This window comes from Megalops cyprinoides, chromosome 16 (genome assembly GCF_013368585.1).
Source record: "Megalops cyprinoides isolate fMegCyp1 chromosome 16, fMegCyp1.pri, whole genome shotgun sequence".
Lineage (NCBI taxonomy): Eukaryota > Metazoa > Chordata > Actinopteri > Elopiformes > Megalopidae > Megalops > Megalops cyprinoides.
Window position 1 is genome coordinate 7660695 of NC_050598.1, and position 14756 is coordinate 7675450.

The 14756-nt window shown below is 45.1% G+C and overlaps 1 protein-coding gene across 4 annotated transcripts in view; it reads right to left on the bottom strand.

Annotated features, from left to right (window-relative positions):
* The window catches only part of arhgap36 (Rho GTPase activating protein 36), a 34803-nt gene extending 20764 nt beyond the window's left edge, over positions 1-14039 (bottom strand). The window contains exon 1 of one of the 4 annotated variants that reach the window (XM_036548113.1): positions 13664-14039. In XM_036548113.1, coding sequence (XP_036404006.1) covers positions 13664-13711 — 48 coding nt within the window. In that variant the 5' untranslated portion in view covers positions 13712-14039. Of the gene's footprint in view, positions 1-193; positions 284-5806; positions 5870-6190; positions 6261-13663 lie in introns of those variants that run through there. The other 3 variants (XM_036548116.1, XM_036548115.1, XM_036548114.1) reach the window with 3 other exon arrangements.
* Positions 14040-14756: the final 717 nt, after the last annotated feature.

Consider the following 14756-nt stretch of genomic DNA (forward strand, 5'->3'; position numbering starts at 1 on the left):
CTGAGATAACACTTGACATCCAGTGAGATGCCCTGCGTGCTAATGCGAATGCAGGTGGCTCCCTGTTTCAAGCACTGCATGTGATCGGCCCAGCAGGCATGTGCTCCAGCAGCTTTAGAAAGATATCAATGGCACCAAAACTGACCGCAAACAGACCAGAGCACCCACAGGCTGCCGCACCCACCCTACATACCTGCTACCAGGCGGCTCGTCACGGAGAGCTACAGCCACGGGATGCGTCGCACAGAGACCACACAGAATTTCCCGGGGTTTTTTTTTTTTCCGAGAGGGTGCCGGTGAGGAGACGGGGATAGGGGGGCGGGGGGGGGGGGGCGCGGAGGAACGGAAAGAACGCCTCAGCAGGGGGCACGAGGGAACGAGCGCTGCAACAGGAGAGAGGTCTGCTCTCTCCATCTGCTGCCTCCTGAAGTGAGAGGTGCTCCGCTGCTCCACTGCCAGGGGCAGACGTGAGGTAAACAGAGAGGAGTGCTGGAGGAGGAGGAGGGGGAGGAGGAGCGCTGGAGGAGGAGGAGGGGGAGGAGGAGGAGGAGGGGCCACGCTGGGCTTCAACTGATCTCTTCACAGTGTGAACCCTCTTCCCAAAAACAACACAGACTGCAACCCACACAGACACACACACACACACACACACAGCCAAGAGCTGCTCCCCTTTTCTTCCCACTAGTTTTCTTCATCACTAGTTTGGCAAGTTGGTTGCTGTTTCCACTGAACAGCAAGGGGCTCTGGTCTGTGCATCTCTTACTCTGGTTGTTAGGACACTGTTTTTGTTTTGTCTTCTATGTGCAACAAGTTGCAAAGGCAAGAAAGGTCATGGGGAAATGAAACTCAGGCAGGGAATGTCATTAAGATTTCCAAGTGTGCAAGTGGAATAAAATCAGTCTTAGTTTTCCAAACTAAGCTGATATGCCCCTGGGTTCTACCAAAGTTTGTCTTGAAGTTTGACTTACAAATTAACTCAAGTAATAAAGTAACATAGTTTCTTTCTCATTATTTTTGGTGATTGTCAAACTCACCAAATCGTGTTTGTGAATAAAAAACACTTGAGTTTTTTAGGAAAAGGCTGGGATATTTAGAGACACGATGCCTTTTGTGTCATCTCTGCATGGTTGTAGCTAATTTGAAGGAGCCTGAATTCCAGCCTGAAATGCTTGAGAATCCACTGCGCAGAAGCAGAGAAGCAACACTTAGTGCGATTATCTATCAGAAATCGCCCGCTGGAAAATTCCAGTTAGAGCTTCCTGGACCAGATGTTCAGATATCGCTGGAAATACATTGTCAGCACTAGAGCTGCCATCTCTGACAAGCTCTGAAAACGTCTGTTTTTGCCCTTCAAAAAGTGACCTTTAGAATGGGCAGGATTCATCTCCAGCATTCTAAATGGAGCAACAGGATATCCATAGGTCTGCTCGAGCTCAATGACATCAATAACCCCCGGTCCTGACCTCAGGCCACCACCACCTTCCTATTGAGGGACACGTCAAAAAAAGGGTGCCTGTGTTTGTTAAGCCAATCACGTGCGCGTTTGTTTTGCCGGTTCATGTGACAGTCTCATTAGCGCTTCCCAGTCAATTAGGCCCTCCAGGCAATAGTCAGGTGACAGAGATGTCACGCTGACATTCTCATCCATGAAGGAAATGCAAAAACAAACATGCAAATGGACAAGTGGTAGAGGGAGCGAGGGAGCTCTCAGGGAGGGAGAGGGAACAAGGGAGCTCTCAGGGAGGGAGAGGGAGCAAGGGAGCTCTCAGGGAAAAAAGCAACAACAAACCTGACAGACAACAACAGCGGGACGCCCAAAAGCAGATGAGATTCTCGTCTGTCAGTCGGGGTGCCTCAACCCTCCAGGGGCCCGTCTGTCTTGTTGGAACCCGAAAACGCGCTCCAGATATGGTGCGCCCGCCCCTCAGGGGGACCCAGTGACGCAGTGACAGGGTCCCTGTCCCGCCGGTGTCCCTCTCTCAACCGCCCTGTCCCCAGCTGTCCCCGTCCTAACTTCACAGGGGACAACAGCAGGAAGAGGCCGCGTTCATTACTCCCTGTCGCAGAGGGGGAACAGTGACGCCAGTCGCAGATTCTTCAGGACGGGACCCACTGATTAAAAACAGCGACAGTTGTGAAATATCTCACCAAAGAAAATCCCACAATCCACAAGAACAGACCATGTAGCCACGCGCAATTGTAGCAGAATTTAAAGAACAACACATTACTGTCACTTCATATTTATCTGTGTACACTCGTTTGCCCCATGACTTCAGTTTATCGCGTAATATCTGAAACATTCAAGCACTTTGCATGCTTCTCTGATGCCTATTTTACACAACATTGCAGTGAATCTCCTCTGAGCGAGTAGAGTCAGTCTGCAACAATGAGTCCGTCAGAAGAGTTTCCTAGTGTTGACAAAACAACGCTCGCTCCTGAACCCCCGCTCTAAACAGCAGGAACCGATTCTCCGCAGTGTATAACTGATAAGGTCACCTTAAACAAAAAAACGGAGCGCACGAATCCTTGGCCTCCCGGGCCAGCAGAATGGAACATTTTCCACTTGATCTCTCATATCCTGGCAGGGCCCGACATGAAAGGAGCCCAGCGGCCTCTTTTTCATCTCTCTCACCCTGCAGCCAAGTCGCACTCATCCTGTTTGTTCCGAGAGGCCGGGAGGACACGGGTGGATGCGGGGGGATCAGGTGACCTGCACATCCCAGGACATGGGATGAACATGGGATCTCTGCTATCCTGCCAGGAGGGGGCCCGTGATCAGATAAAGCCAGGAGCCGCTAGGCCATAGCTGAGGGGGGCGAGCAGAAGAAGGGGCAGGTAGGGGCCCGTGGCATATAAAGAGACCAGCTGTCTACCTTTACACACTCTGCGTTACAACAGCAGAACAGCACAAGTGGTGAGTCCAGAGAGGGTTCCACTCACCCCACTGCTGAATGGCAGAACTCAGAATGTCTCCAACCACCATCCACTCACTCACGCACACTAGCATACACATACACACGCACAATTAGAGACACATATTTTTCTGAGTTGGTGAGCATTAGTTGGCGCCTGAAAGGCACACCACCCTTTGCACTATGAGTCTGTAGCATTCCTGGTTAAGATATAAAAGCAAAAGCCTAACAAACACAAAAAAGATGTGCTACTAAAAAAAAGTCTCAGCAAAACGTAGTGGGACATGAATAGATCTTTTTGTGTGTACTCTGGGGTCTGCTGCGGAGCCAGATGTACTTACGTCTCTATACCCACCATTTCCTGCAATACGTCTTCTGAAAGAAAGCCACAATTAATCACGAAATGTAAGAGGGCTGTGTTCGATTAGACTGACTAACTGTGGACAGATGTAGCGCAACTACGCACATAACCATGACAGAGCTCAAAATGAAAACCATCAAACTACTGAGAGCTATTCGCTGCCCTCTGCAGGCAGAAGTATGCCACTACCATAAAAAATGGTAGCTCCAATATCCCTGAATTGAAGTATTCCTTGATGATAAAAACGAGTGTCCCTTGGGTTCATTATGAGACAAACAAGCCTCTCTTCCCCAAAGAAGGAAATAAAACATCACTAATGGTAATAAAAATGCAACAACAACAACAATAATAATAATAATAATAATAATAATAATAATAATAATAAAGAAGAACCACAAACAGTGTAAATCCTCCACAGCCTGATGAATATTAGCCTGTGAAAGATGAACCTAAGTTTTTTTAAAATAATCACAGATTACCTACTCAAAGCCAAATTCAGGAACTTTCCACAGAAAGGACTCTGTCTAGGCCTGTACAGGAACACAACAGCTAAGAGTTACTGTCTGACTCAACATCTCCAATGTTTTCAACCAACATGTCCAAAATAAAAGAAGAAAAAACGCTGAAGTCAATTTCACAGAGTAAATGGAGCAAGGCCCCTCTGCAGTGATTGCAGGTATGATGTCTGTTTTCACTGGACCATAATGCTACATGCATGAGTAACAGGCCAAGGGACAACAAGAGGCTTGCTCCAAAGTGCATTTACAAACAAATACACTGGAAGCAAGAGCTTTTCATATACTTCTGATTCAAGCTCTGTAGGTGGACCACTTAACTCTATCATTACACAGAAGTACATCAGAGGTAGAAGCCTGAGTCTCATTGAGTACACATTTACACAGGCCATCTCATACAGCTGGCATTTAAAATACTATGAATTTACAATCTTTATGGAAGCCGTTCAAACTAAGCATATTGCTCAGAGATACAGTACGATGGCATTACATTACATTTACATTTATTCATTTGGCAGACGCTTTTATCCAAAGCGACTTTGGTAGTGAGGTAGTGAGGTACAACACAAATATTGTTGACTATATAGAGTCAACAATATTAGAAGTACTGCATGACAAAGTTCCAAAAGTTGGCCAGGCGAGGTACCAACTAGCAGGTAATGCTAGCAAGTGCGTTAAACCATTACAACCAAACCATTACAACTACACCATTATATTAAACCATTTGAGATTTCAACCTGCAACCACCTAGTTACAAGCAAAGTTCCCAAACAGCCATTAAACCCTCCCCTGTAATTACACATGCAATTCACCAAGGTGATACCGCGGAATTAAAACAAGCATTGGGATAACTGTGCTTGAGATGACCTTGAATTCATTTCTCGTTGAAAACATTTGAACTGCAACGGAAAGAAGCTGTCAAAGCTACCTGTCAAACAACCCTCCTCCATTACTGTATGACAGAGGAGCAATCAAAAAAACAGGAAAAGTCATGCCACAGACAGGAAGTGTATGAGGATCAGCTGACACCCGAAGGGCGACACTGAGACAGCGGCAGGATGGCAGCGTTCAGAGGCCCACCGAACAGCTGCCAGGCCCCTCACAGGCCAGAACAGCACGCCAACCTTCCTACTGTGCAGCGATACCACTATGGAAGATGTCACACGCAGAATGCGAAAATGTGCGGTTTAAGATAAGGATGCGTCAGAGCGTGATTCGACAGGGATGTCCTATTATCGGAACCTCTCCACCCACAATCCCTGACACCGAGGGCCCAGCGTGCTGGGCTGGGTGCAGGCTGGAGGTGGGGGGACACGGCACTGCTGAGGCGCCTTCCGGAGAAGCGCTCCGTCCCAAAAATTCCAGAAAAAAAAGGTCACAAAACAAACAGCAACAGTGCATATAACTTGTTAATTAATTTCCGTCTGAGTTCAATAACATCAATTTACTCCTGGTCTTTCCATCAGCGAATTCTGATGAGTCTCACGCAAAACAGCAAGACTTCCTCTCATAAATAATGCCTTCCTGCGGACCAATTAGTTAAAATTAGCCCCTATTATAAACCAGCAGGCTATGCGGGAAAATGATGAGAGAGGACAGAGAAGCCTGCGATCTGGTGACCTCAAGGACTGGATCAACATCTCATGAGTAAAAATAGTACTGAACACATACTGTATCTTCATACCTTACATGTACCTGCATATGTTTACTAGAGCTGATACTTTTTATCAAGGATGTTACTCACTGTACAGAGGCTGTGAACAGGCTACAGTGGACTGGCTGAGTCCAGTTCTCCCTCTGAAGGGTTTGTCATTACAGCTGGCAAAAGTCAAATACTTTCACTTCTAGTCCACAAACTCCACCAGGATGACTGTTGGAAAGCCTCTTTGAGAGCTGGAATTGCCCAGCACTGATGTCTACTTGTAGATATCATAAACTTTCCCTTTTCATTGCATTTCATTGCATGGACAACACTGACAGTACATAATAAAATAAGCATTCAGGAGGGCGACACTTACTGTAAGAGTGGAGTGTATCTGGAAGGACCTCCACAGCAGCTTAGTAATGGAGCAAAAACGGTCCATCCCAAAGGCAGTAAAACACTAGAACCTAAAGATGCTTAATACAAGCACTCTCCTCTCTAGAATGGGCAATGATCAATTCATTCCCTATGTGACACCCTAACAGTGATACCTGTTCAGGTAAACTGCACTGCCGAGGACAGCGGTCACTAATAGACAGCGGACGCAAAAGCACATCTCCCGGTCCTGGAACCTGTCTCTACTTGGTTATACCATCTTGGTCTTGCAACGACTCCCAAAAGGTCAAACACAGGAAATGCCATTTAGAAAAGCCTCCATTGAGAACGCCACGGTTTTCTAAACAGGACATTCTCCACCCACCGAGAGCGCCCTCGCGGTTCCGCCTGGCTGAAGGTCTCTTTGCTCTGCAGTCTCTTGTCGTACTTTTCCTCCGCGCTTCCACAGACCAGACCGCTCCGCACACCTGATGGGCACCAAGAGCATAGGGCAAGCGCTATCAGGAGGGCACACACACCGTCTGATGCGCGATCAACATAGCACAACACCATTCGAACTAAAACACCACGCAGGAGCCATCAATCATTTCAACCGGTGCCAACATTTTCGCACCCTGAAATAGACGTGTTAATTTTAAGTCTTCACACAGTAGCAATTACCAGCCGGTTATATTTTCTGGGACGCTTTTTTAAAAAAAATTCCAATCGGTTGATCATTGGGGATTCACATCTTTACATGTACTTTTCACGTCCCCAGTTTAAGCACGACCCCGAAAGCGTTATCATTCTATCCACACGCACGATCGCATATTTTAGAACTCTCGTAAATGAGGGGTGTCAGCCGATTTTAGGCTTCCGAGCCTAAGGGCAGCGGAAGTCTTCTGTTCTCGCCTTCTTTCTCTCTGCCAAAACTATATCTCAACGAACTGATTTCTATATAATTTGATGTAAACGTTAGGTGAGATGAACCGCCTACCATCTCCAAACACGTGACGAGGCCACCTTGCCTGATGTTTTCCTGTCGTACTCGAAGAGTTCCCGACAGCTCGATTGAGAACTGCACAAGCAAGCACTTGTATGAAACACATTTCTGCGTCACCCATTGCCAGCACCTTGCTAGGTAACTTGCTACAGGCTATTTTCCAGTTAGAAGCAGACTGAAATTCTCTCCCCCTGAAGTAAAATTAGCTTGCTAGGTGTGCAAACTGGAACAACTGAGAAGCCCACCATAGCAGTTTATTTCTACAGGGACTGTTCCCAGTGTTCCCATAACTAAATGCTAACCGTGATCTCCATCCATATTGCATTACAATCAATACCCTCTGCTTGTGTCTGCTTGCACAAACCAACATGGATTGTACCCCTCTGGGCTTCTGCCCTCATGCTGGAGCAGATTGAGGCGTGACTTGACAGAACACACCCTTAAGTAATGGGGGTAGGCCTGCTGTAGGGTTTGGACTGCGGCCAAACAATGAGCTCTCTGAGCTACAGACTAAGATTCCCCATCTTGAGGAACTCATGCCTTAACGCTCCTGCCCTGTCCTTCAGTGCATCAGTGCGCTCACGTTAGCAAACCCCGCTGTTTTTCATTTGGCCAGCCTGTATTGGAATGTGGACCCAGGGTTGACATGTTACCCTATGCTAATTATTAAGCACTGAGCTAATATGTGTGTGTGGCAGGTTCTGACGCCTTCAGGCCAAAGCAGCCAGATTACTGTTTGGGAGATGATCTGGCCACAACTGTGTACAGGTGTCTCTACATCACTTTGGAAAGCAACAGGATTTCGGTCCCTCCATACAGTGGCCCTGCACTGAAGTGGTGACACATGGCTGCCTTGGTTGCTGTGGGCCTTTTTTCTCTTTCGTGAGGGATCATGGGCAGAAACATATGCGTTACTGCAAAACTGTGGGTGGGTTATTTATCCACTTTGAAATACAGTTTCATAAAACAGAGGTATTATAATAATAAAAAATAACATGAAATGAATATATAAGAATGAAGTCAGTCTCTTAAATCCACTTTCTGCAGATGTAATTTTCTTTTTCAAAAGGTCAATGCTCACATTATTGTCACTCTATGCCGGAATGCACCAGAGAAGCACAAATAATTCTCTACAAAGCTGAAATGATTACCTCAAATGTGTAAAATATTAAACATAGTCATGAAAAATATGAAAAAGTGTGAGTATGTGACTACAGGTATCAGAAGCCTTCTTAATGTCTGAACATTGATAGTATGGTTGTATTTAAGTCTTGAACAAAATACAATGAATGTGCTGATGTCAGGTTCAATGTCTCATGCTGGCTTTGAAACAACAGATGCAATGTAACATTCAGATCTTACTCTTGAACATTTGGAAACTCGCACCGTAAAACCACTCCTTACATTGAAACATTCAGGCAAGCTTTGAACATCAACATCACAATGTGCATTATTCAATGTTATTGTGGTGAGAGCAACCAGTCAACAGCTACAAAAAGAGTCTTCCTTCACCCACACCATGCTAACATGACCACCTTTGAAATCTCCAAAAACATGAGTTGTGTCGCCCATTTATACTAGTGGATGTTTTCCTAAAGCAATGTAGATTAAGTAACTTACTCAAACATACAACAGTAGCACACCACAAGAGTTGAACCTGCAACTTGCATCGCTAGTTAAAAGTTGAGTCCTCTGCCATGCTACACTGTTGCCCATGTGGTGCAAAGGTTACTATGAATGTCATGCTCTGCCATATTACAGTAACTGAATGGTCTTTTCAGCACTGCATTTCAGTTCAGTTCAATTCAATTTGATTCAATTAAATTTAATTCAATTCAATTCAATTCAGACCAAGCACTTTTACAAGAGAATTTGTCTCCCATATCTGGTTTCCCAACTGATATAACTTAAACAATTTTCTTATGTTTCCAAGACTTCCCAAAAAGCAAAAGCAAAAATCTAAAAAGCAAAAACAATGAACCTCAAACAAGAGACTTTCACAGTGCTATGATGCCATGCAAAGTTTCTGTTGCTCCGAGGTAGTCACAGTATAAATTGAAAATTGTGAAGAACTCAGAATTCGAAGATGGATTTCCCAATTTGAATCATTTATTCCACGGAATAACCCATATTCTGGATTTAAATGTAAGCACGGTTAAACAAATACATCAAGGAAACAAACCCATCATATTCTGCAAGTGAGTTCATTCTTAAGCAATGGTACTCATATCATTATTACTGTGGCATGTTAAGGCATGCCAAGACATCTCATTGTAACTTTATAACTTAATTAACTTGTAGTACATCAATGTTGGATGACATTTAACATTTTTTGCTTGTTGTTATACAATGCCATATACTTGCAATTCTGACTTCAAAATACTATTCACCTTCAGCATCAATCCAGCCAAAAATTCCAATCAGTTAAGTGTTGGAACTCTGACACTAATGCTGCATAATCAATGTTGAGACACGCGGGCTAACATTAAAATGCTTTTTTTTATGCTGTCTGAAAATGTCGGGTCAGCAGTACATTTTCGGCTCAACGAGGAATTACACCGTTCTGATGACAAACCAGAGGACAGCGTTAAGCCGATCCCATCATTAAGATCACTGAACGTCTGAACTAAGTCGGCTTTGTTCACATTCCTACTTTCAGGGAAAGAAGAAGGGGGAAGAAAAAAAAAACATAAAATCCTTTGCGATGATATTAAGTCCAATTAAAATCATTGTTACTGGGGCGTACAGGCTCGTACGCACCTTTCGTGTTTTTTTTTTTTTTGCAGTGTAGTGTGTGAGCGCACTGGACGAGAAGGAGGCCCGAGCTCAACCAGGAAGTGCGAAAGGTGACGGAAGTGACCACAAAGTCAGCTCTTTTCGTTCTCTGTGCCCTCATTCATCCATCTTGTGATAAAAGCTCTGAAAGGGACCACTCTGGGCCGGGCCGTAATCCTTGCACTGGGAATTTAAGGGGGAAGTGGAGAGCCAGCGGTTGGCTTTGATGCTCCCGTTTGCTGTGCTGATGCACAGGGGGTCTCGCGTTGGATTCAGGAAGCACGTGCACATGTTTTTTTTCCACAATGTGTGCTTATTGCATGGGGAGATTGCCACAGATAGCATTGATTTATTTGTTAATTAATACATTAACCCTCAAATCTCTCTCTTGATTACAATGAACACAAAATATTTTTTGATCTGTCATCTTAAATTTCATTTGAGAGTGTGGGCCTTGTTGAAATCAGTATTTATGTATTTGTACTTATATTTATGCCCTGTCTAGGTGAAATACTACTATGAAAGCTTGACCAGAAATGTTGTTCTATCAGCTGGTGCAGTCTGGATGACTTTATGTTGAAACACTTCAATTTATGAATAAGAAAAAATGTGTTAATTCACTTTCTACAGTGTGCGGTGGATTTTTTTTCCATGAACTACATTTACCTTGATAGTCTGACAATTTCGAAGGACATAAATACCTTTAGGAATGAACTAACAGAAAACAAGACATAATCAATGATTCAAACATTGCAGGAAGCATTATTAACTACTATTTGTTGCATTAAATGCTAATGTCTGCTGTTGCTGGTTATTCCTATACACCTGTAAGCACGCAGACATAAAAAAATGTATATTATATTACATTACATTACATTACATTATCGTCATTTAGCAGATGCTCTTATCCAGAGTGACGTACTCACACAGGTTATGCTTTTACCCATTTATACAGCTAGATATTTACTGAGGCAATTGTGGGGTAAGTATCTTGCCCGAGGGTACAGCAGCAGTGCCCCGGCAGGGAAAAAACCAGCAAGCTTTCAGTTAAGAGCCATGCACCTTACCACTGCACCACACTGCTGCCCCACATAGACATAAACATACATATACACACACATGTACATGTATGAAACTCACTAAAAGTGTATCAACAAGAAAAAAAACCTCTAGGTACACTAACATCTCTTATATCTCTGTCCTCCTCATCTTTGTAGACAGCAATGAAGAAGGAGACACTGGAGAAATTTCCACCAGCTGCCAAATGAAAGTGCCAGGCATTTTAACAAAACACACATTTTACGAGCCCGTAGGGATGGCTATTAATTTACTATGGACAGACAGACAAGCTGCTGTGTTTTAGCTCTCCCTGTAAGAAAAACTTTTTTTTTCCATCTTTCTTATATTTATTTATTGCTCCTTGATGTGTTTCAGTTCCTCTGGTAAGGTTTGCATCAACAGATTTATGCAGAAGCTTTGAAATAATATATCATTGAGGAATTTACAGTATTTCCCCCATCTGGGATTTCATGCGCTTGGATGAGGCTGACTACTTGTCCCTGTGCCCGTGACAATCCAGCCTGGTCCAATCAACTCTAGGATGAATGGAATCTACGCAGTCAGTGATTGGTACCCCAGTCTGGATCCCCCTAAGATTTAAGTCTTATCAGGAAGAGGTGGGGGTCGGATTTGCCTCTGGGGTCAAGTGAGGTTTCCTTTGTCTTTTTTGGCTTTGGCTTGATGTCCTGGTCTTAGATACAAGTCCCTCTAATGCAACCAAGCCAACTTCATACTACTTCCCTGCAAGAGAGCTTGCTGTTTTCACAATGACACAATCTGGCTATGATCATTTTAGCTTTCCTCCCTGCTATTTTTTACATTGGTTATTATCTTGCTTGAATCATCCCATAATGTTAATATCATTGGAAAATTGGAACGATATATTGTTTTGCAGCTGCTTCAGCCCCTTAATCTGACTCTATTGTTTTGCCTCTGCCATTCTGTCACTCTCTCATCTTGCCTGTATCAGGCTGTCTGTTATGTATCGCTCTGTCATTTGCTTCTGCTCTGTAATGCGATTGCTTTGTTATCCAGCTGTTATCTGGGTTACTGCTTTTGTCTACTGCTGCTGTTTGATTCTACCGCTCAGTCTCTGGTCCCGTCTGTTTCGAGTCATTCATCATTTGCTCCAGTCTGCAGTTATATTTATTTATAGGTTGTATTATACAATACTGTAATAATAAATATATAAACATTGCATAAATATTGTATTTAATTTCTTGAAGTGACTTTTTTGGTTTGCTTCAAAAAACACCCCATAATGATTCCATTGGTTGAGGTGTTACACTAACATGAAAAAAGAAATAAATTGCTTGATTTGTGTATTGACAGGCCATTGTTGAATGCCGTAGCATTACATGAAATTGTGCTATTGCCACAAATAATTGTAACAAACAGCAAATAGCACTTGTCTCTTATTTGTAAAAGCATATGAGATCCAGCACTATCCAGCACTAGATGCAGGCATTATTGCGTGATTAAATGAGAACCAAGAGCCGCCAAGGGGACCAAGCAGGTGGCCCGGCCGCTACACAGGTCTGGACTACGCGGTTCTCAGAAACTTCATTAAGATCTGCACTGTAAGCTCATTGGCTGATGAGCTTCACCGACCACACAGGAAGTGATACTGTGGTCTTAATCCTGAGCTGGACACCAGCTGTCCCACATAAAAAAAATAAATAAATAAAAAATGATGCCGGATTCATGGGTCGCCGAGTGGGGTTTAAATACCTCTCCTTTCCACAAATCCTTCGAATATATCTCACCAGCCCAGCTTCACAACAGATGGGAAGGAGACTCCGCTCTTGGACCTGATTGGAAAACGACGCATGCCTGCTGGCAAGTAAAATGTGACTAAAACCCGACAGCCTAATAAATCAGCAAAAGGCCCTTCCTCACTTCCCCCTTCCACATGGAGTTATTTATATCGAGCTCCATCCCCGACACATTGGGCAACACGCTTGACGCTGGAGGGTTGCATCAAATATTCTCAAATATCAGGCTGTGGTGCCAGCAATTTTAACCACGCTTCTAACTGGTGCCCCCTTTGCCAAAAGACCTTGGAAATGGATGCACCCCAATCCCCAGTTGTGAAATATTAATTGAGCAAATATCAAATTAGAGAGCTCACAGAGTGGAATACAGTGGTGTGCTTTATTTCAGTCGAATGAGTAAGAATGTTGTGAGTAAGAATGGACCCGGCGTGAGTGAGAAGGCAATGGCCACTTTGGGGAAGTGCTGCACAGCTGAAGGTAAAACAGTGTGTTACACTATGAGAGCAGTCCAGCAGTGCTCCCCCTCTGACTTCACTCCACCATCTGACATGGTGCTGTCAGCTACACCGCTGTCCATGAGAGTGAAAACTTGAGAGGTTTACAACAACAGTGCTGCAGAGTGAAAAGTACCGTTGAATAGCTGGTGTTTGTGTAGTAATGCGTGTGCAATGGCATTGGCACTTCAGATTATGCAATTTCACCCCTCACCGACAGATTTTAGCCTCTTTCCAAGGACACAAAGAACTCCTGAGAGCCACACCCCTAACTGCCCCACCACCACCATCTGGGACAAGGGTAATTATTGAATTTTCATTGTGATCAGATATATGGTTGAACAGCAGAAAGATCCCCACTGGATTCCTCTTTAAAAAGGCATTCTGCACAACCTGGGCACAGCAGGCACCTTTGTGGAGTCAGGGGCTGTACAATTCCAACTGATCTCCAAGCCCGGTGTTACACTCAATCAGTTACCGAGGTATTACGCAGTGCTGCCCGTGTGACACAGAGACACACCACTGAGAGGGTGGTAGGAAAGAGAGAACAAGTGCCACTGAGAGGAGCGTGGATGAGGCAGTAGGGCAGGAGTGAGGCTCCCTCTGTGAGGAACGAGGCAATTTAGACGAATAATTACTGGCTGATTATGTGCTTCCTAATCAGCGCGCTCACATCACAAACTCCACAGAGTAAATGCTGGTAAGCCCCTGGAAAAGTCGAATCGCTCGCAGATCGCTTTTCCAAAACTTACCACATAGTAAAACTGCATGTCCTGGCGCACGAGATCCTCTGTCTGCATCACGGTCGGCTTCAGTCCGTGCAATCCATCAGAGAGTGAGGAGCGAGAGCCGTAAGGGAAAGCTGAGCACGGGGTTTGGTCTCCTCGTCTCGGCACGAGCCTCCCTCTCCCCTCCCCTCACTCCGTCAGCCTGGAGGTGCTGCCCATCAGCTGGGAGGAAGCCCAGCTGGATGTCGGCGCGGTGTGGTGCGGGGCGTCTCTCTCTCTCTCTCTCTCTCTTTCTCTCCGGGGGCGATAGCGGTCTTTCCTGTGCCGAGCTGCTGCATGTGTACGGCCGCAGATAAAGGCAGACGCTCTGAGAAGCCGCAGCGGCTGCGCCTGTCAGCAACAGGAAGTGTGAGGAGCTGGCAGCCCTGTCCCTGGCGAGCTCGTTCCTCTCTCCCGATGAGGGGAGGGTGTGTTTGTGGGAGGGGATGGGAGACCGTCTCAGGCCCAGCTCTGCTGGTTTCTCGGGAGAAACGGAGGAATAATCCCTCAGAAGAGGACAGGAAACGTGCCCCCCAACTTGCAGTGACGCAGGGGGCATTAACTCCTGATGGTGCAACGCATGGCTTTTCTGGCAACAGCTGAGTGGGTGACAGACACAGTCCTGCTGCTGATCAGCACCACACTGAACAGCCCTAGTTCATGTCCCCAGGTCTGTGTGTACCTCCAAACAGGTACTGTGTGGGGCGAGAGCTTTCACACCCATGCAGGTGACTGACACTGAGACATGGAGATACGGCTGAGGTCAGATCTGCTCATAAACCACCAAAAACTACAACCCACTTCCAAGTCTCTGCAATAACTACTCCACGTCGCTTTATATGGCAACAATGTGTAAGCCAAATTGGACAGCATCAGCGAACTAAAGGAAATCAATTAATAATGAACAGCTGCACAAACCTTAGCTCTAACCCAGGCGCATCATATAACGTAGGTGGACGTACTCATGCGTTTTATTCATTGTGGTTCAAGATTAAAAGCTTATGTGGGGAGGCTGCAGAGTAACGGCATTAACAGCACTTACGTACAGGCTTCAACAGGTAGTGCTGTTAGCATGATG